Source organism: Erpetoichthys calabaricus, chromosome 6 (assembly GCF_900747795.2).
Source record: "Erpetoichthys calabaricus chromosome 6, fErpCal1.3, whole genome shotgun sequence".
Taxonomy (NCBI): Eukaryota; Metazoa; Chordata; class Cladistia; order Polypteriformes; family Polypteridae; genus Erpetoichthys; species Erpetoichthys calabaricus.
The window spans coordinates 112,669,552-112,690,183 of record NC_041399.2 but is presented as its reverse complement, the minus strand read 5'-3'; the positions used below and the strand labels follow the sequence as shown (position 1 = coordinate 112,690,183).

General features: G+C 36.8%; 1 protein-coding gene across 3 annotated transcripts in view; it reads right to left on the bottom strand.

Moving 5' to 3' along the window:
- Positions 1 to 13,765: 13,765 nt before the first annotated feature.
- Positions 13,766 to 20,632, bottom strand: part of slc12a7b (solute carrier family 12 member 7b) — a 233,137-nt gene continuing 226,270 nt past the window's right edge. For all 3 annotated transcript variants that reach the window (XM_051928816.1, XM_051928817.1, XM_051928818.1), the window contains exons 24-25: positions 15,746 to 15,879; positions 13,766 to 14,061 (exon numbers count right to left, since the gene is read on the bottom strand). In XM_051928816.1, the coding sequence (XP_051784776.1) occupies positions 13,970 to 14,061; positions 15,746 to 15,879 (226 nt within the window). In that variant the 3' untranslated portion in view covers positions 13,766 to 13,969. The remainder of the gene's footprint in view (positions 14,062 to 15,745; positions 15,880 to 20,632) is intronic.

Sequence of the window (20,632 nt, the reverse complement as noted above, 5' to 3'; positions counted from 1 at the left end):
GTGGGGTCCAGATGAGGTCTGAAAACAAAATTTGAGTATTCAGTTCATTTTTATAAAATATTTTTGGGTACACTATCAACATGCCATGATCCTTTAAAAATGATCTATTCATAAATTTACAGGTGGAGTGGTGGCTCTGAGACTAGGGATCTGTGCCAAAATGGGGAAGCTGCCAGTTTGAATCCCTTAAATGCCAGAAGTGATTCCACCCCATTAGGCCCTTGAGCAGGGAGGGCCCATACCCTTACCCTGCAGACTTCCATATGCAATTACAATTTGTCCTTCCCTGTAAGATGGCAACACATCCTGTGTCTTTGCTAATATTTAATTGTAAATAAATGACATTTGTAGATTTTGCATCATTAAAAAATGGTCATCTTTTTTCAGCAAAACTCCAGTAAGTGAAGTTGTATTATACAGTAAAGGACATATTTGCCCTCTCTTTACTTGATCCCCTTACCTTCAGTGCTTTCCCTTTTTACCCACTTGATGATGTCGATGGGGCGTCTGGACTCTCCTTTCACAGCATTGCCTGGACATAGGGACTCGATCACAATTATTAGGAACAACACCTTTGTATAATTTCTGATCGCCATTTCACCGCTGCTCTCGTGTCCCCTGATGTGAACAATAGATTAAGTGCTGGGGTCCAGATGCCAACTTCTTGCCCAGGTCCTCGTGGTGGTGATGATTATTTCAGGCTGCCCTGGAATTCAATGGATTTTTGGAAGTCATCCTTTATGTAATACAACAGAACACTTTAACATCAAACTTGGCCTACTAGCCACTTCTAACCTGCCCTTATCACCATATTCTGGTGGAATGTTTCTGTTTCTTACTTTATTATTCTTGCCATTGAATGGCACAATTGCTGTACATACAGTTGTGCTTCAAAGTTTGTGAACCCTTTAGAATTTTCTATATTTCTGCATAAATATGACCTAAAACATCATCAGATTTTCACTCAAGTCCTAAAAGTAGATAAAGAGAAACCAGTTAAACAAATGAGACAAAAATATTATACTTGGTCATTTATTTATTGAGGAAAATGATCGAATATTACATAAATAAATGACCAAGTATAATATTTTTGTCTCATTTGTTTAACAGGTTTCTCTTTATCTACTTTTAGGACTTGAGTGAAAATCTGATGATGTTTTAGGTCATATTTATGCAGAAATATAGAAAATTCTAAAGGGTTCACAAACTTTGAAGCACAACTGTAATGGTGGATAAGAATTGGAGATTTTTAGTTTATTAAATAATTTTCTAGTTAAGGTCTTTTTTTCTTCATGTGTGGTCATCTTTTGGTTTGTACGCTGAGTGCCTGCACACTTCTGATATCGGTGGCACTTAGCCGTGATGAGGAGGATTCATAGCCCTCAACGTTAGCCTTCAACACTCTGGCTGCAAATTCCAGAGCGGTTGGTGTTTTGGAAAGAAGGCTAGTAGAGAGCGGAGGGATTTATGTTACTGTGTTCGTAAGAATTACTTGTGAACTCTTTGAAATCCCTTTCATTGTTTTGGTCAGTCAGATTCACACATACCATTTGAGTGATCTTGATGTGTGGATATACAAGACATCCCCCCCCCCGGTTATGGCCCCATACACCCACAAAAAAAGGCATTTTAGCCAATTTCTGGAGCAGATTTTGGGCAGGAAATTACACCCTTATGAAAAAGAGTAAGCCAATTGGTGTCATCAGCAAAAATAATCAGAAGGACTTGAAGCTGTGCATCGACATCAACAACCCCAAGGGGTTCAGCACGTAATGGAAGAGGAGATGTCAACGTTACTTGAGCTCACAAAACTGGGATTGGTAACGTAAGCATGCAGAAGGTGTTTTTTTTTTTTGTGCCGTTTCAAAAGTTTATGATCACAGATATGGTATTTGCTTTTTGATATATGATTCTTTAGCTGTGGTCCTGGCCCTCTTAGAAACACAACAAGAAGGTTACACAAATTTCAAATATAAGCATGTGAGCTACTGTTTTAGACTACTTCAAGGTCAGGATCTGGAGTTATTTTGATGTTGAAACCTTTACCAGGTATCTCACCCATTACAGACTTTAATCAGAGGGTGACAATGACCAACTTCTATTACAATTATAAATATTTAGACTCTCAATATTTAAATTGAGGCACACATTTGAATATTTCAAGTAACTATTCTGGTTTATTATGTACTTCTACCATTTCTTGTACACTAATTCGACTTCTCATCAGTTGTGTTTTTGTTTTAACACATTTACTAGCCATAAATGTTCGGCTTGTCTTTGTTAAATATATTCAGGGAATATGAGCAGAGTAGAGATGGGGGAGCCTTCATGCTGCTGTTTCACTCCTAAATCAAAAAGGTGAACTGCCTGACGTAACTTCTCCTAAGTCAAGGTGTTCCCGGTTGGGTTTTAATTTCCAGCATTCTTCTCAAATCACTTTACAAATACTTTCCATCTAAAAGGGAACACAAACATTTATTTGAAGGTTTCTCAGAGTGAGTTCATTCACATACCATTCACACTCGTCCAGTGCTGTGCTGCTGCTGTGGGCTCATTATGACAAAGCACACTCTTTTGAAGCCATGGGTTCTACCACCCTGCAGTCCTTCTGGAGGGAGACAACAGGGCAGCACTGGCAGGGTTACACATTGGCAGCCTGTGGACAATCTAGCCATCCACACAGAGTCCCCAGGCCAAAATTTCATAACCATTTCTCCTTTTTTAAAGTAAAACACCCACAGCCTTAAATGTCACTCTGCCTTTAACAAATGGTAGTGTCCAGCAGTGTTGAGCCAAGTCACACGTGAAGGAAGGCCTCCTGTTTTTGATTCTTGTATTGTGGACCAAATTAGAGAGCAGCCTGATGAAAACGCCATCTAAATTGCAAATTTACAATGATTTAATGTGTTGGCTAGTTAGGGTATATCTTCATACACTACTGGTCAAAAATTTTAGAACACCTCGGTTTTTTTTAGTTTTTCTTAAAATTTTGTAGGTTAAAATGCAACGAATGACCTAAAATGGTGAAAACATAAAAAGTAAACTGCCAGAGGTTTAAATTTATAGTTTAGGTTAGCAAAAACTGGAAAAAAGGAAATTTCAGAATATTACAAATGGGCCTTCTTCAGGGAACAACTAATAGGTTACAATCTACAGATGTTCTGCAGCAATTAAAGTAAATTAAGTCTTGCAATTTGAAGCAAACTATTTACACAGGCGTCCCAACTTCTGTCGATTACTTAAAAACTCTCTGTTTGTCTTAAAGTAGAGCTGGAAAAGACTGTTACTACTCACTCTGAAGTAGTACTTGGACAATATTATACTGTAGAAAGTTGTAAATTTCAGAGATAATGGCAAGAAAACGGCAATTAAATGAATTGAAATGGAGCATCATTACCATTAAAAGTGTAGGCCTTTCATTTAGAGAAGCTGAAAAAAAATCAAAGTGTCAGTGAGTACAGTGGTGATCTACACAACCCAAGGAAACTCTGATAAGAAGAGATCTGGCAGACCCAAAGTCACAACCCAAGTTTCTGAGGGTCGCCAGCTTGCATGATAGACACTTCAGAGCACAAGAGCTTCAAGAACAGCATAACAGTTTCGACTGTGAAGAGGAGACTTTGTGCTGCAGGTTTAACAGGACAAGTGGTTGTAACAAAGCCATTCCTTAAAGGGCAAATAGGGTCTTGAAGTACCGGCTGTAGACTACTGCAGACTGGAAGAAATTCTTATGGACCGATGAATCAAAATCTGAAATCTTCAGTTCATCATGCAAGGTGTTAGTATGCCATCACGTTGCTGAAAGGATGGTTGCTCAGTATGTGACACCAGTTGTCAAACATGGAGGAGAAGTGTGATGGTCTGAGGTTCTTTTGCTGGAGGCAGAGTTGGTGACTTGCATTCTGAATCAAAAGGGTTTACCACAGTTTGGCGGTTCTATCAGCAAAAGGTGGCTACTTTGATGAATCAAACACTTGATTCCTTGGCTTATTTTTTATTTTTCATTTGTTCTATGCCTTGATTTCATGAAACATTAAGACATTAAACTGTGTCCATTTCCATAAAAACTAAAAACATTGAGGTGTTCTAAAACTTGGTAGTGTATTAGATAAATAAATAGAACCTTTATTTGTCCCAAGGGGAAATGTGGCTTTTTATAGATGCTCTTTAAACAAAAAAAAAAAATACATGAATAGGCAGGTAGGCATGTAAGTAAATAAATAAACAGAACACACTGAAAACACACCAGAATGATAATAAACCAAGAAAATTAAAAAGAAGAAAAGCTCTTGACTGAGCAGTCCCAGTGAGGCATTATACAACCATATCGCTGTTGGTGCAATGGAAACTCAGCAGCATTTCTTGACACACTTCTGCTAAATGATGTTGGCTGAAAGTCCTCAGTGTCAGTGTGACAGAGAGAGGATGTGTAGCATTGTTCACAACGGCACTCAGTTTTGTTTTAATTCTCTCCTTTGTTACAACTTTCAGGGCATCCAGAGTGCGTCCTATAACTGAGCTCGCCCTTTTAATTAGCTTGTTGATTTGGTGGGCCTTTCCTGAAGTGGTGTTACCATCCCAGCACACCACAGCGTAGAACATTGCTCTGGCCATCACAGAAATGCAGTCTGCTAAGGAAAAGAGCCTGTTCTGCCCTTTCTTATATACGTAGTTCCTATGTGTTGCAAGACCAGCCCAACCTGTCATTAATGTGGACCACCTCTACATCCACTCCCTGAATAATGACTGGGCATAGAGGCTGTTTGGTGGGGTGCAAGTCAATAACCAGTTCCTTGGTTTTACTGATCTTAAGATGCAGACGATTCTCTTTGCACCAAGAAACACACTTCTCCAGCTGACTCCTATACCCGGTCTTATCTCTCTTATTAATACACCTCATCTGTGCAGAATTTCTGCAAGTGACATGACCTGCTGTTAAGAAACACAAGGTAGCTATTGATTGGTTAGTCTTTCAGCAAAAACAAAACAATTCAATTCAAGATAAACTTTGCTAAATTGTTCCGAACACATGCAGCCCCACATCGGATGACATATCTACAACTTTCACAACTGCCCTTAATTCCAAGGTTTTCTGGTAACAGGTGCCCTTATGAGCATCCTGAGGTCTGTTAGAGGAAATCCTTGACAGGCACAGAAATCCACTAACAGTTTAACATTCAGGGTCAGATGAAGCCGGCCACCACTCCAGTATCTCCAACACTGACAAACATATACATGATACTGAAGTCTCCCCACAGGACCACAGACTCAGTGGTTGGCACCCTTTTGAGGATTCAATTTAATGCGTTTAAAAAGGCTGAATACACTGAATGTTGCTTGTCCAGTACCGTTGCAGTTTTAAGCTTCTTATATATAAACGTCTACGTGTGTGTGTGTGTGTATCTGTCTGGCCTGGAAATGCGAGTCTACAGCATTAATATCCAAGAAAGCGACTCTGTCTTCAAAGTGAAACCGCCGAGAAATCCACATTGTTTGCATCGTGTCAACAAAACTCTCAGCACTCTAATATTTTATACGTTTTTCTCCATATAGTCCTTTTCAGTTTTGTTTTATCTGTATTACTTTTACTCTGGCGTATATGCGTTTTCTTTTTCCTCTTGGATTACATTTAAATCATGCCAAAGTGGCCCCAAATTAACGAGTTGGAAGAAGAAAGAAGTGCAAGGCTACAGCACGAAGCTGAAAGAAAGCGACTCCATCGGCAAAGTAAACCCACTGAGGAGAGAGACTCGCTTAGCCGCTGATAGGCAATGGAGGCGAGCACGTCGGCAAAGCAAAACCGCCGACGAAAGAGGAATTTGCTTAGCTGCTTATGCACAAGGCGAGATGAACTCTTTGACAAAATGAAATAGCCGAACAGCGCCATAAAAATGAAGAAGCTGTTTGCAAATTTTGCCATTCAAAATTTTTTAATTGAAAAACCTGCTGACGGTAAATATATCAAGTTTTGCCAGAAAGGGAAAGTTCGACTAATAGAATAAGACTTTCCTCCTGTTCTTAAAAATTTGATGACAATGAAAGAGGAAGATAGCAAAGAATTTATTCATAACATAAGAGCAATTAACAGCTCATTTGCCTCAATGGATGCAGACATTTCACCCCCTCCAGGTTATGGGCCGTATTCATGGTCAAATTTACCATAGGACTGGGACAATGCACCCACCTGAAAGAGAGACTTCTAGAATTATACATTCTTGATACTCCTGATGTAATGAAGGAATGATTGTCTTTTCTGGAAAATCAGAACTGCTCAGATTGCTTATTTAATAAAATAGGAACCTTGCTATGTGAAATAAATGAATTTGCTAGATGTTATAAGATGCTTCAAGAAATTGAAATGGCAAACAAATGCCAGAAATCTTAATGGCAATTAAGCAAGACCACAGTAAAGACACAAGTTGATATAATAAACCAAGAGTAAGTGAGGTTGTTGTAATTTTTGAAAATTCAGATGGCGAACCTCCATCTGAAAAGGAGATACTAATTCATTTAAGACCAAATGTTGCCAGAGAAGGCACAAGCAAAACGAAAAGGATTATCATCCATGATAATAATCTTGATGCCCTGATTTATCCGTTGTTCTTTCCACGTGCAGAATAGGGATGGGCACCAAATCTATACCTCTTTAGAGGTAAGCATAGAACAAGGATGTCACAAACACAATATTACAGTTTCCAATTGTCATTCAGAGATAGCTTTGCTCCATTCAAGAGTGGAGCAAAGCTAACTCAACAATACTTTGTTGATGCATACGTCAAGATAGAAGCCAATAGACTGAATTATGTTTGGATGAATCAAAAGAGACTTAGAGTTGAAAAATACTGTGGTCTCATGGACCACATAAATTCTCGAACAGAAAATAATATATTGTCACCCGGACAATCGGCTATTCTACCATCTTCATTTGAAGGCAGTCCAAGAAATATGCAGCAACAATATCAAGATGCAATGTCCATTGTTACAAAGTATGGGGAAACACGATTTGTTTGTTACGATGACTTGCACTTCAAAATGGAGAGAAATCTCAGAGAATCTGGAGTCGTAGGCCATATTTGGTAGTGAGAGTATTTAGATTAAAATTGAAAAGCCTGCTTGAGGAAATCAATAATGGGTTATTTGAAATACTCAAAGCAATGGTGCAAGTGATAGAATTCCAGAAAAGATGTCTCCCGCATGCACATAATTTGTTCAGAGGAATCGAAACTCAGGTCTGAGGATGACATTGATGGAATTGTATCAGCTGAAATTCCTGACAAGGAGAACTTTCCAAGCCTCTATGAAATCATGACAAACACCATGATACATGGACCATGTGGAAATGCTAACCCGAAATCTCCATGTATGGATAATGGGAAATGCTCAAAGCATTTTCCTAAAGAGTTAAGTAATGCAATGGTAGGAAACATTGATGGTTACCCCAAATATAGGAGAGGAGAGAGAACCCCTGTGAGTATAAAAGACAGATTAGTAGATAATTCATGGGTCGTGGCATAAAATCCATATTTACTATTGAACTACAGTTGCCACATAAACATGAAAGTATATGCTTCAATAAAATGTAAAATATTTAATTATGTTTAAAAAGGACACAACTGTACCAATGTTGAAATGAAAGAAAACAGTACCCTGAATTATGATGAACCAGTGAAATATCTTGACTCAAGATATGTGGGTGCTCCAGAAGCTGCATGGCGACTATTTGTGTTTCCAATGCACAAGTAGTCACATGCAGTTATTAGACTAGCTGTTCATCTCCCAGATGAGCAGACCATTTATTTTGATCCTGACGAGGAGGACTACGAGGAATGGGTAAATACATGTTCCACTTTAATGGCGTGGTTGGAATTAAACCAGGAAGATGAAGAAGCTTGAAATTATTATTATCAAGAAATTCCCCAACATTACATTTTCAATAATAAAGGTTTTTGGACTAAATGTCAAAAAGGAGGGCATAAAGTTATTGGATGAATGTATTCTGTCAGCCTGAGGGAACACGAGAGATACTATTTAAAAATGATATTGTTGAATGTAATAGGTGCTAAAGGTTTGACTATCTTAGAACCGTGAATGGACTTTCGTATGATACTTTGAGATGCTGTGGTGTTACAAGTGCCAAAGCAATTACGACATCTTTTTGCTTACATTTTGGTTTTGTAAATCCTGCAAAACCATCTGACCTCTGGAACAAATTCAGATTACATGTGATAGAGGATTACTGTTACCAACTTCATAGTTCTGATGAACCATGCAACCACGATCCTTGAGAGACATACAAGAAATTTTAATAACGCATGGAGTTAGATGCATTAAGTTTGGTTTGCCTACAACCCCAGGACACCTTCCTAAAATTTTGCTTGATCAATTTGATTGAGATAATGGAATACATGAGGCTCATGCGATGATGGACACGCTAAATTCAGAACAGCGACTGGCCTTTGATACCATTGTTGAAGCTAAAAATGACACCTCTAATAGGCCAAAATGTTATTTTATAGATGGTTCAGGAAGAAGTGGAAAGACATGTCTATATACCAATTTGATATGATATTTTAGAGGAAAATCAGACCTTCCTGCTGTTTTGACTGGAATAGCAGCAAATCTTTTAATTGGAGGAAGTTGATTAAAGATTGTGACAAGGTTTTTATACAGAACATCATTTACAGTGAAGTTTTTAAGGTGTATGTCATTTAGGTAGAATGCCCAAAGGGGACTGGGCGGTCTCGTGGCCTGGAACCCCTACAGATTTTATTTTTTTCTCCAGCCTTCTGGAGTTTTTTTTTGTTTTTTCTGTCCACCCTGGCCATCGGACCTTACTCCTTTTTATGTTAACTAAGGTTGTCTTATTTTAATTTCTTATTTGTCTTTTATTCTTCTTTTCTTCATTATGTAAAGCACTTTGAGCTACTTTTTGTATGAAAATGTGCTATATAAATAAATGTTGTTGTTGTTGTTGAATGTAAAGCCTGGAGGGACAATGAAAATAATATCATGAGTGCCTACTTAACTGGGCCAGTGGGACAACATTAGAGATGGATCCTCATCCCTTGCCCAGAATAGATCCTTTCAATTACTCGACATCTCTGCATTTCATTTTTTTTCTGATGATTTCAATAGTTTCTAGGAGCCCAAGCTTTTTACAGCACGGACTTACACAGCCAGTACATACAGTATATATCCACCTCTCCCTGATAAAGATTAATGACTAATTATTGAAATTCTGATTTTTTTTTAAGAAGCCTAATATAATCACATATTTGTCCCATGCAAGTTCATAGTAGACACAAGTGTTTAATTGTGATGTAGTTTGAAACATATAATTTGAAGCCCTTCTCCTTTTTAGCTCCCGATGTCTGGTACAATGTTTGAACAATGCGACTTGCATTGTTTGCCGTACATTTGGGCATGTCTTGAAGCAAATGGGTCAAAAATGCCATACCTAGTCTGTTTTGATATTAGCTCTGGAAGAGCAGCAGCAAGCTGCTGGAATCCGGAAGAAAGTATACATATAGCCTGTTGGGTTGGCATTGTGCACATGATGCACTGACATGAAATTGCCCTTTTAATGAGCTGTAAGCCAAATGTATGATGGAAATCTGTGCATCAGAAGTTTTTGGAGGTTTTAGGAAGATCTTTTATCAAAGCCTCAGGCTTATAACATTTTAGAATGTCAAGATCAACCTTTGAAATGCTGAGTTTTTGTAGAGGACCGTTTGTTAGACAGCTAGGTAACCACCAACCACTGGTTCCAACCAAAATCAAATCACCATAGCTTTGTACAAATTGTGTTGAATACAGAGCTGTGGGACAGACATTTGGGGTCACTGTCCACCATCATTTGAGAAAGTATGATGTTCGGAATATCAAATTACCAAAAATTGTTGAAGAAAACAAGATTGTGTACTGCAGTTCTTTGTCACACCTTATGTGGGAAATGCTTGATGGAGCATGTATGGCTATCCCCCCCCATGAAGGTTATGCTGATTATGTTAACTGTAACGACTTTGCATCTATAATACTTAAGTTGCAGTAGTACACAGCCATATTCACTGCATCAGACCCATGCAATTATGTGGAACAGTTCAAGACAATTTTTAAATAACATTATGAATGCCCAAAAGGAAGTGGGGTCATTTTCATTTTTGAAAATAATACTGAACAGTACTGAAAGCTGTAAGTATTATGGTTTTTACAGACTGTATGTTTTGCTATAGGAGGCAAATGTGATGAAAATCCTGACACAACAAACGTATGCATAAATGCTGATATTGAAGCATTGATCCTAGGGGAAAAGTGGGGTTCAGACAAGAGGACTTCACCAGACCATCCAATCAGTAGTAGTGATGGTCAGGTTTGTGTGCAAACGGCAGAAATTTAATCAGTGTTAGCTTATGATCCGCACTTACTGGGAATTCCTCGTTCGTAGGGAACAACTGCAAGCCCTGGACCCCAACATGAATGGGGTTCAACGGCTTACCTATGCCTCTTACATTGACCTACTCAGTGTGGCACATGTGCAGCCCCAGACATTGAAAGGCATCACAGAACTGTTATTGCTCAATCTTAGGTGTTGCTCATGAATAGTAGGCCTCTCTAATTTTTTTTCCCGCTGTACCTGGCTACAAATACAACCACCTGATGTCCATCCCCTTTAGAATGCTTGTCAAACACTTTGAGCTGGGAAAGGCGATATATAAATAAAATGTTTTATTATTATTCCCTGCCAGATCAGTTATGTTGCATGTCCCAACAGGCAGCTCCCAAAACCATTTTCCATGTTCTACTCTTGCCTGTCCCTAGACTGGCATTGCTCCGGACTCTTGCCCATCACCTTGTGTGTGGTGAGCCCACCTGGCAGCTCAACACAGTTCTTTCAGACTGAGCCTGACTGGCCTTCAGCAGTCACATGACCACCGGGTGCTTTGCTAGTGAATGCCCCACCCAGGCCCAGCTTGAGGAGTGGAACTTACAACCCTGTCTTTAATGAAGAAGATCATGGAGGTCAATTGTGAACTACTCTTACTCTTTAGCACAACAATATTTAAATTTAAAATATGTAATCTAGTGTTTTGTGTGTTTACTTTTACATTTAAAATGTGGCCTACTACACAACTTTGTTTTCTGGTTAATAAAAAAATGAACAGGAAGGCACCTTGTGAGCCATACTGGGTGAATATTTCAAAGTCAGTTATGGGCAGAAAGAAAATAAGAGTTCTGGAAAGTTTTTTTTTTTGTTTTTTTTTTTAATAAATTCCATGATAAAGTATAAGACAAATGTTAAATTCTGGACAGACAAAGTTGAAAATGTACTCACACAAATATACACACTATAACTATTTAATATTTTATTAGTTAGCCAGAGGCACAGTTTATAATAGTCTGTTACAAACAAAATTCTACAATAAAATACAGTCATTTATGAAGAATTTTAAAATGTCCAGGTAATAAAAGTATTAAATATATTCAAAATGGCAACTCTTTGGAGATTACCATACATATTAACTTAAACTTTAAAAAAAAATAATAAATATTGTATACTTTGTATCTCACTTTGTATTGCATAGATAAAATGTGCTGTAAGTGAAAGGGAAAAGAACAAAGAATTGGAGAGACAAAGGCAGAAACACAGAGGGTGCCAGTGTGAAGGTGGTCCATGCCAGTTATGCCAATCCATGCCCTCCTATGTACTTAGTGAGCAGCTGACCTGACAGTTACACCTATCACAAGTTGTCAAATGCAACAGAATATGATATGCAGAACCATCATGATATGCAGTAGAACTAAAAGATTGTTCACATTAACATTATGGTATGCACACATATATTTTAATTATTTTTAAATACAAAATTCATCAAAATCCGAAGTTTTTAAGAAACCACAAATTGACTCAGAAAAAACTAATCAGTTCACAAATTTTCTGTACTTGTCTATTGGTAACTAACTTAACTCGTCTAACCTTCAAAGTAGACTTGTATTTTGTTTTTAACATGTTTTAAATTATGGATTTTATTATTCATTATTTTATAGACCTGAATGGAAGATCTTGAGGTTTTTCACACATAAATAAACACAATGGGCACAATCAACAGGGAGATGAGCAATGGTGGTCTGCTGATCCCTTATACTACAATAAAAAATTCAACACTCAAATATTTGCACATCATACTGTACTGTGATCATGGGGTGTCAATAGAGTGGACATCCAGGACAAAAACTATACAATAATGATCCACAGTGTACTGTCTTACTAATAAATAAGAAGAAAAATAAATACACCTAAATATTTTCACAGCTTTTTGGCACATTTCTTCCTAACATGCAAATTAATAAAAATAATAGTTTAATCATATGTATGCTCTACCAGCCTCTGAGAGTGTAACACCTTTGACAGTCTAATGCTTGACCTGAGAGCAGCATGTCCATTACAATTAGACAGCATACTCACATAAGCTCACTTAGCACATCTCAGATGCAGCACACAACAAGTGATCAACAATGACAGGAAACTATTCTACGCCATAGTGCAATAACAAGGATGAATACCAAAAATACTTGATTTTGTTTTCTTCAAAATAGTTTTTAAGATAGAAAAAGACATACTAAATATAAAGATCACAAATTGAATGGGTCAGAAATGCTGAAAGGCATCCATAATAGCAGCTAAATGTCTGCTGTTGTCATCTATCAGTTTAGTGTATTTTTGTCAAATATGTCAGATTGTTCTTCTCCAGGTTACAATATTTCTACAAACCTTAATGGGTATAAAGCTAAGTATGGTGTAGCATTCTAACTGTAGATAAAAGCAGTAGTATTCCCGGCTTATTTACTTATAAACCTGTCACAAAAATATCATCTACGATAAATAAACAGGACAAACATTATTTAAGGTGGTGCATTGAATCCGTGGTTGGTTTTCTTACTTTCATCGGCACAGATACTTGTTTTTTTGCAAATGCAGGCCCAGCATGGCCAAAATACGGTAATTGACTAACTCAACACTTTTGAGTCACGTTTTGCCACAGTCTCTTGACAGCTTGTTGAAAGGTTTAATTTTTTTATATTATTTCTTTACTCAATTTTCAGACAATAATTTTATTTTGGTGTAACACTTTGCTTGATTTTAACTGCGAAATTTTCAAATTTTAATTCCCTGAAACAATGAAGCTTCTACTTTTTCATGGTCCCAAAATTTTCATTATACTGTACATAACATAAAGGCAATACTTTTAAAACAATGTACAAATTAAAACAGGGTTTGCTCAAACAAGATTTAAATAAACTTTAAAAATTTTGTGCAACTTGCAGTTTCAGTTTAAGGAGGCATGTTATCATTTGCAGTACATTTAAAACAATTATGGCTTCTACTGAAATACTTTTATTCTTCTTTGATTGACAAACTAGTGTGCCTTTAGGTATAGAAAAATCTCTAAACATTATAATACTAGGTAAAATTAGAGAAAAATTGTTCACTGTTTTAATATAAACATCACAAACAAACATGCGCTGACACAGCAGAAACACCATGTTGCTTAGAAAATAACCATAAAAACTCGTTCCCTTATCTCAAACTTAAAAAACAATCTGCATTTTTAAATTTTAGAATAACACCTTTGACCTTGAAATGTACTTTCAGCAACAACAGATGAACTTTTTTTATATACATATTAAATTCTGATACAAATGATTTTCTCCCTGTATTGTTGCAATGAATAAAGGACTGCTTTCAAACTGATTACAACAAAAACAGTTGTTTTTTTTTTAATCTTTGTTGCTTCACAAATACTTAAGTACAAAATATTAATTTCTGGAGTATTTAACATACCAAAACTGTATCTGTCTCTAGCACCTTTTCCATAGATATCCACAAATTATACCATATGCACAAAACCATGAGAGCTGAGCAAACTTCTGGTTTGGAACCGAAGTAGATTTTTTAGTTTTTTAAATTCTTTTAAGAATAGATTGTGATGACTTCTCTGCCACCTCCCCGAACCAACAGAACTCTGTTGAGTCCTTCCGTTAGAACTTCCAAAAATTCCATATCTGTAGCATAAGTCAAGAAAAAAAGAGTCCTATGCAAATCTTTCTAAACAGGTTTCATCCAAAAAGCAGAAATCAAACATAACATGCAGAATGTACAACACAAGGCAAATCATTCAGACAGACATACACCCCTGTAACACCGGACTATGTACATAGCTTCCTTGTGCCATGGCTGCCTCTGCTCAAGGGAACATTTTTTAAATAATCAGTCAGGGTACCCTGATTTTCTTCCACACTACAAAGACATGCAATAGTTGAAATTGGGTCTTGAAATGGGTCTACTGAAAATGTGTGTACTTGAATGAGTACTCCCTACAATGGACTGCTGCCAGAAATCTGGCTGTAACATTTACAAAAATATTGCCTTTTTGACATTAGTGACTTTAAATATTTGTCTATGATGTATTTATTTGATTGTATCTTTACTAATCTAGCATCCATTAACTTGACTTTGTAAATGACAGGCAGAAGACATCACAACTGCCAGCATAAACTATATATAAAACAATCCACCCTAAGCCCTTCATCCAGCTATGGGTCACTGCGAGAGAATAAATGTAACATACAATGCACAGTATTCTTAAATTGAAGATGTTACAATGAAGCTCAATCCTTTAACATTAAAGCAGCATATTATATGTACCATCCATTAATTTTCTAACACACTTAATCCAGTTGAACACATTTAACCACACACTTCTTATTTTTGCCCAATTTAGAGCTGCCAATGAACCTAATCTGCATGTCTCTGAACTATGGGAGGAAAAAACAGGCAGATGGGGGGAGAGCTTGTCAAATCCACACAAGATTCTGAAGCTGGCAGGCAGCAACTCTGCTGCATTAGTACTGTTACTGCTTCACCTTATGACCTACCATATTATACAAACATTAAAAACAGTAAACCTTCTTTTACCAGTGACCAATCAACCTAGATCACTTTTTGCTCATTGTATTAGAAATGCCTAAATTCCTGTGAATTATTATTATTATAAATATTCTAGCAGAATTTGCTAAGAATTAATTAATGTAATTCCAAAGTAAGCACGTCAGGTTTGTGCTAAGCCTTTTTGTTTTTTTTTTGCTTATCCTATACAAAGAACTATTTTATATAGCTGACTAAACTGGCTGGGGGTTTAACTTAGTTTTATGAATATTGTTATATTTGCTATTTTTCAGTTGGATTCTGTCTTCTTATTGTGTTTATTCTTTAAATAACAAACGTGGAAAAGAAAAGGGGGAGAAAAAAAATTAGTGAATGCCACGTATTTCTAAAACACACTGAGCTCCCTTTATAAAAGACTCCCCAGAATTTTGACAGTGGGGAAAAAATATGTCCTCTCCAAGATAATCCTAGACCAAAAACTTTTTGGACAATAATAAGCTATATTAAAAAAATGGCTAAAATCAAAACAATGACACAATACTGATTCACTTTCAACATGCACTACTTTCTGACTATTCATAATTGAAAAGTGTTGTTTTATCAGTCTCTACCTGGGAACCTTCGTAAGAATTATTTTGCAAATATGCAAATCATGACAAACACAAAAAACGTTGATTCTACAATAGCCAGTGACCTTAATGAAGTCTAAGCTCTTGAGGAAAGGAAAAATTAAGTAGGATGTTTTCACTTTTAGGAATAACATATTTGGAAATTGCCACTGTTGAAAAATAAAAAGGATACAGTTCTCATCTCCACATCTGTTTTTGGGTGGTCCAGGCATGTTAAGCAGCACCACATGGGCATCCTGAGATCTGCTCCGCACAACTTCATTAAGCTTAACAGCTGTGTGCATTCTCCTTACATTTGACTGATTGCTAAGAAAATGGAAACAAACGTCTTCTGTTACATGAGGTTTCCTCTTTTTAGTTTCTGCATTTATACAAGCATATGTCAAGGCAATTTTGTTTTCATATTTACTTTTAAGCAATAAATATACAAATAAATAAACAAATCACACTTTAGGAAAAAATGTATTAGCCTTAGTAGAAAACGAGTTATTTTTAAATTAATTTTAAATTATAACATGCATGCAGAGTATGTTAAACAGAGATGTTGCCATACTGTCTTTGAAATATCTTTTCAGTAGTCATAAGTGAAAGATGATCCACAAAAAAATCTACATTTAAAATGTCCAAAATTATAGTTAAATATTTAAAGAGAAAACTAAAGTAGCAGCAATAATGTAAAAAAAAAAAAAAAAAAAGGTTAAAAGTCTTGTACTTGACTGACAGTTTGGTCCATGACTACAGTGGTGTATTAGGGCCACAGGGAGGAAACATAACAGAAAAGAAAAAAAAATTAAAGGCATAACAGAAAAAATACCTGTACTTAGTGATTATCTGGAAATTTTGACTTTAATTGTAAATTACCAATGAGTTTAAAGTTGTAATTTCAAGACAAAATGGGATCACATGATCTGTAACATTGTGAACTGTGAAAACGGAAGAAAACAGTTAAAAATGGTATTCATCACTGTGTTACTGCACATGTATTTCAGAAATGGTTTTGGCAGTTTTGAAATTCTAGATAATTTGTGGCAGTTAGCACAGAATCATAATTAGCAAAAGGATGTTGAAAGGACTGTCCAGAAAATTGTGCCTGTTTAGACGGAGGAATCATACAGAGTTAGATGAGGTACTGTATCTACGAAATTGCCACTAATGGCCAAATGCACAGTTTACTGTTACACATGACAAGGTGAAACAGCTCATCAAGCCGACTGTGCTTAGGTGAGCATGACGGTGAGCATGACGGATGACAAGGCGCCACTATCACACCAAGGATGTATTTTTCGATTAATAAAGAATTTCACGATGCAAGTACACACTGTATAAGCTACTTTTTTGGCCCATCCCAATACCACTCTTAAGCAGCTGTTTTATTAGTGAGCAAACAGCATTACTTTATTATCCCCTCCCCTGGAGCCGCATACAAGAGGCATTACAAAGTCAAATGAAAAGCAGTCGATTGTAATACATTCATCTTAAGGTGCAGCTTTAGTCCTCCCGTGGAACTGAAAAAAGTTGTAGAAATATATCATCTTAACTTAATAATATGGCAAAGTGTATAAATGTGCAACAATCTGGACACCTGTTGTTTCTGAAATGAATGCAAAAGGTTTGCTGTAGTGTGTGTGCTCACCCAGTGACGGACTGCTCTGTCTAGGGTTAGTTTCCTGACTTTTGCCCATTGCTTGCTGGAAAAGGCAACAACTTCTCTGTGACCATGCCCTGGTTAAGTGGGTTAAGAAAATGTATGGAGATGACACAGTGAAGTGAATAAACCTGTACATCATAACCTATTTTATTCTTTGCCAACAGCCTGTCCAGATGGTGTGCATCTGAAAATCTATGTACCTTAATTCCTTTAAGTATTAAAACTTCCAAAACTTTTTCTTTGACAGTCCACTGTGTGTTTGTTTACATGTTATATATATGAAGAACAACTTGACTACAATGCAATGCAGTGAAAACAAAAAACACATGATGATTTATGAAACCAGAGGAACCACATTTTTCACATATATTAGCTAAGCCAATGCTACGTATTCAATACAGACAGACTTTATCGCAGATGTGTGACTGGACTCCCAACAGGCTGGTAGTATGACTGGGTATCAGTTACAGCCCATGGGTTTAATTTAAATAATACTAGGGGGCTCTGCCCCCTGTTCGCTTTGCTCGCTCACCCCCGTGTTTGGTTTACCAGATATACAATACAATACAATTTATTTTTTGTATAGCCCAAAATCACACAAGAAGTGCCGCAATGGGCTTTAACAGGCCCTGCCTCTTGATAGCCCCCCAGCCTTGACCCTCTAAGAAGACCAGAAAAAACTCCCAAAAAAAAACCCTTGTAGGGAAAAAATGGAAGAAACCTTGGGAAAGGCAGTTCAAAGAGAGACCCCTTTCCAGGTAGGCTGTGCATGCAGTGTGTGTCAAAAAGAAGGGGGTCAATACAATACAGTACAATACATAGAAAAGAATAAATCCTCAATACAGAATAAAAATATAAATTCTAGAAGTACGGAATAGAATTTCACATTAGATGACATCACATAATAAGATTTAGGTTTGTTTTAAGTCCTGGAGACCTCATTCATCAAGCTGCCTCCCCCATTTTGCCATTCCACATCTGAAATAGCACTAATCCGATGAAAGGACCCCTCATTCCCACATCCCCATTCATCAGGGATGACTTTACCTTAGGCAGGCAATCTACAATTTAAATAGATTGTTATTTTCTTTGGAATTGTTACATATGCATTATTTTCACTTTTACTTACTTTAAAAACTTTTGTAAAAACAATTCTTGTCCTTTATTTTCGGCCACATGCGTGGTTACATCTCTTTCTTGCCAGACGTATTGTGAAGGGGGGGTCGTCTGAATACGCGTTAAGGATATGTCTTTGGATTATTTGCTGTCTTTCTGCTGCTTGTGAGCTGTCTCTTCTGCCTCTCGCATGTCGTTGTTTTAAGAGCTGGGAGCACATGATGCTTGTCTGCCAAAACCAATCCAACAACTGCTTGGTTAGAGGTCCGTGGACTCCTTTTAAATGATGGCTCACTGCCTGGTCTCGTGTGACGTTGTAAAAACAAAACTTGTACTTTATTTCTGGCCCTGGGCGTGGTTAAATTCTTTCTTGCAGGACGTATAATGCTGCTCGCATTGTTGGCGGGTGGGGATCGGGGGGCGGGCTGCTGCTGTTGCGCTGCCCTTCGATCTTTTTTAAAGCCTGTACAGCCACTGTCCTTTTTGCTACGGCCCTTGGACAATCTCATGTTTACGGTCCCCGCGAGACGCATCGTGGCAAGTCTCTTTGGTCTCGCGGGTCTTTTAAATGTCTTCCGAGAAGATCACGTATTGTCACGTTGCTTTTGCTTTCCAGGACAGGATTTTCTTCTTATAATAGAGAGATGTGTATGCTGGGTTTTTGAGGTGATGGTTGTCGACAAACAAAGAATTCAATGGATGTTCCCCTAGGTGGGCTTTCTGTAATACAGTATAACCTTCGTCTCTCTCTGTCCAAATATATCAAACCTCAGTTAATGGCCTTTCCTCTTCTTTCTTCCTGCTTCTGCACATAATCTATTGCCACACAATAAAAATTTCTTTCAAAGGAAAACTAGCTGTAATTGTGCAACACTGATTCTTCAAAACATTTAAAGAACACTGAAAAATCTTTGTTATACATGTTTAATTATTAACCATATAAATTATTTACATGAAGTTAACAATTTATCTATAAAATGTAAAACTATAAATTCTTACATGTATTTAATATTGTAAATATTCACAGAGCTGTCATAATGTGAATTTAATGCATCCAATGTGGTGATCGCTGCATGTGGTTTGGGAGAAAGCCAGTTTGTAAAGCTGTTAATGATCAGAAACTGGGTTAGGAACACGTAGATTATGAAGGATGTAGCATGTTACTTTAGTTATGATAAAGTGATAACAGTGCTAAAATAACAAGATGGAGTTATCACTTTCTTTGTGATGCTTCTGAGAAACAGCTTAGGATAGTAGGCCTACAACATACACTCAATGTATTAAATAAACAAATCCACCTTTAATTATTTAAACTCATTCCTTGCAGACATATTTGTATGTGTGTTCTTGTGTTTCTGCAGGTCGCAAAATATAATGAAGCATGTGATCAAATTTCATCTTAATACTTCCATTTTAATCACGAAATTAAGTATGAGATTAAAGTCAAAACTTCCAGATTAAAGCCAAAATTTCACTTTAATCATAAAATTGAGGTTCTTCTTTTTTCCCTGTGTTCCTAATGTTATCAGAATTTGATTGCCTCATTGATTAAATTAAGAAAATGAGGCTACATAAACATGTTTATTTCCAGTTTATAAACGTAGTTTGTTGCTGCCCTTCCACATGTGTATAAATGTATATGTGAAGGTTTTCCAGCTGCTAAAAACGGGAATGGGATGGCAGTGATGATCTACGTTTGCCCTTTGGAGATCAAACATTTGATATGTCTTAACCATCTGCTCAGGGTGAATTATTTAAGGACATCTTGGCAAAGCCAACTGAATCTTCTGTCAACAGAATCAGATTCAACATTTCTCCCAGCCTGCATTTACAACAATGCATCAAATTATAGCCACTGCAGTCAAGGAGATATCCAAAGCAGTCCTTACTGATACACCAGGAATAGCTTGCAGTCAGTAAGATGGCCATCCAAGCATTATCTCCCATTTAGTTGCTCCACTCATTTACATCCACTCCAGTTACAAACAGAATATTTTGCCATTGTTAGAGCTAATGATTAAGTAATTATCCTGTTAAGAACTGGACTGTATCTTTGTATATTGCTTGTGGGCTTTGCCTTTGTGTTATAATTATGTATATATATTTATGTATATATATAAACATTATGTGTGTGTGGCAGTATACACACACAGTAGAATCAGAAAGTATTCCGTTTTTTTTACATTTTGCTATGTTGCACACTTGTGCTAAATTAATTTAAAGAATAAGTTTGATATTTTCCAAATCAAAGTTACTTCTTTAAAATCATGGTATACAGTATATTAATTTGCCACA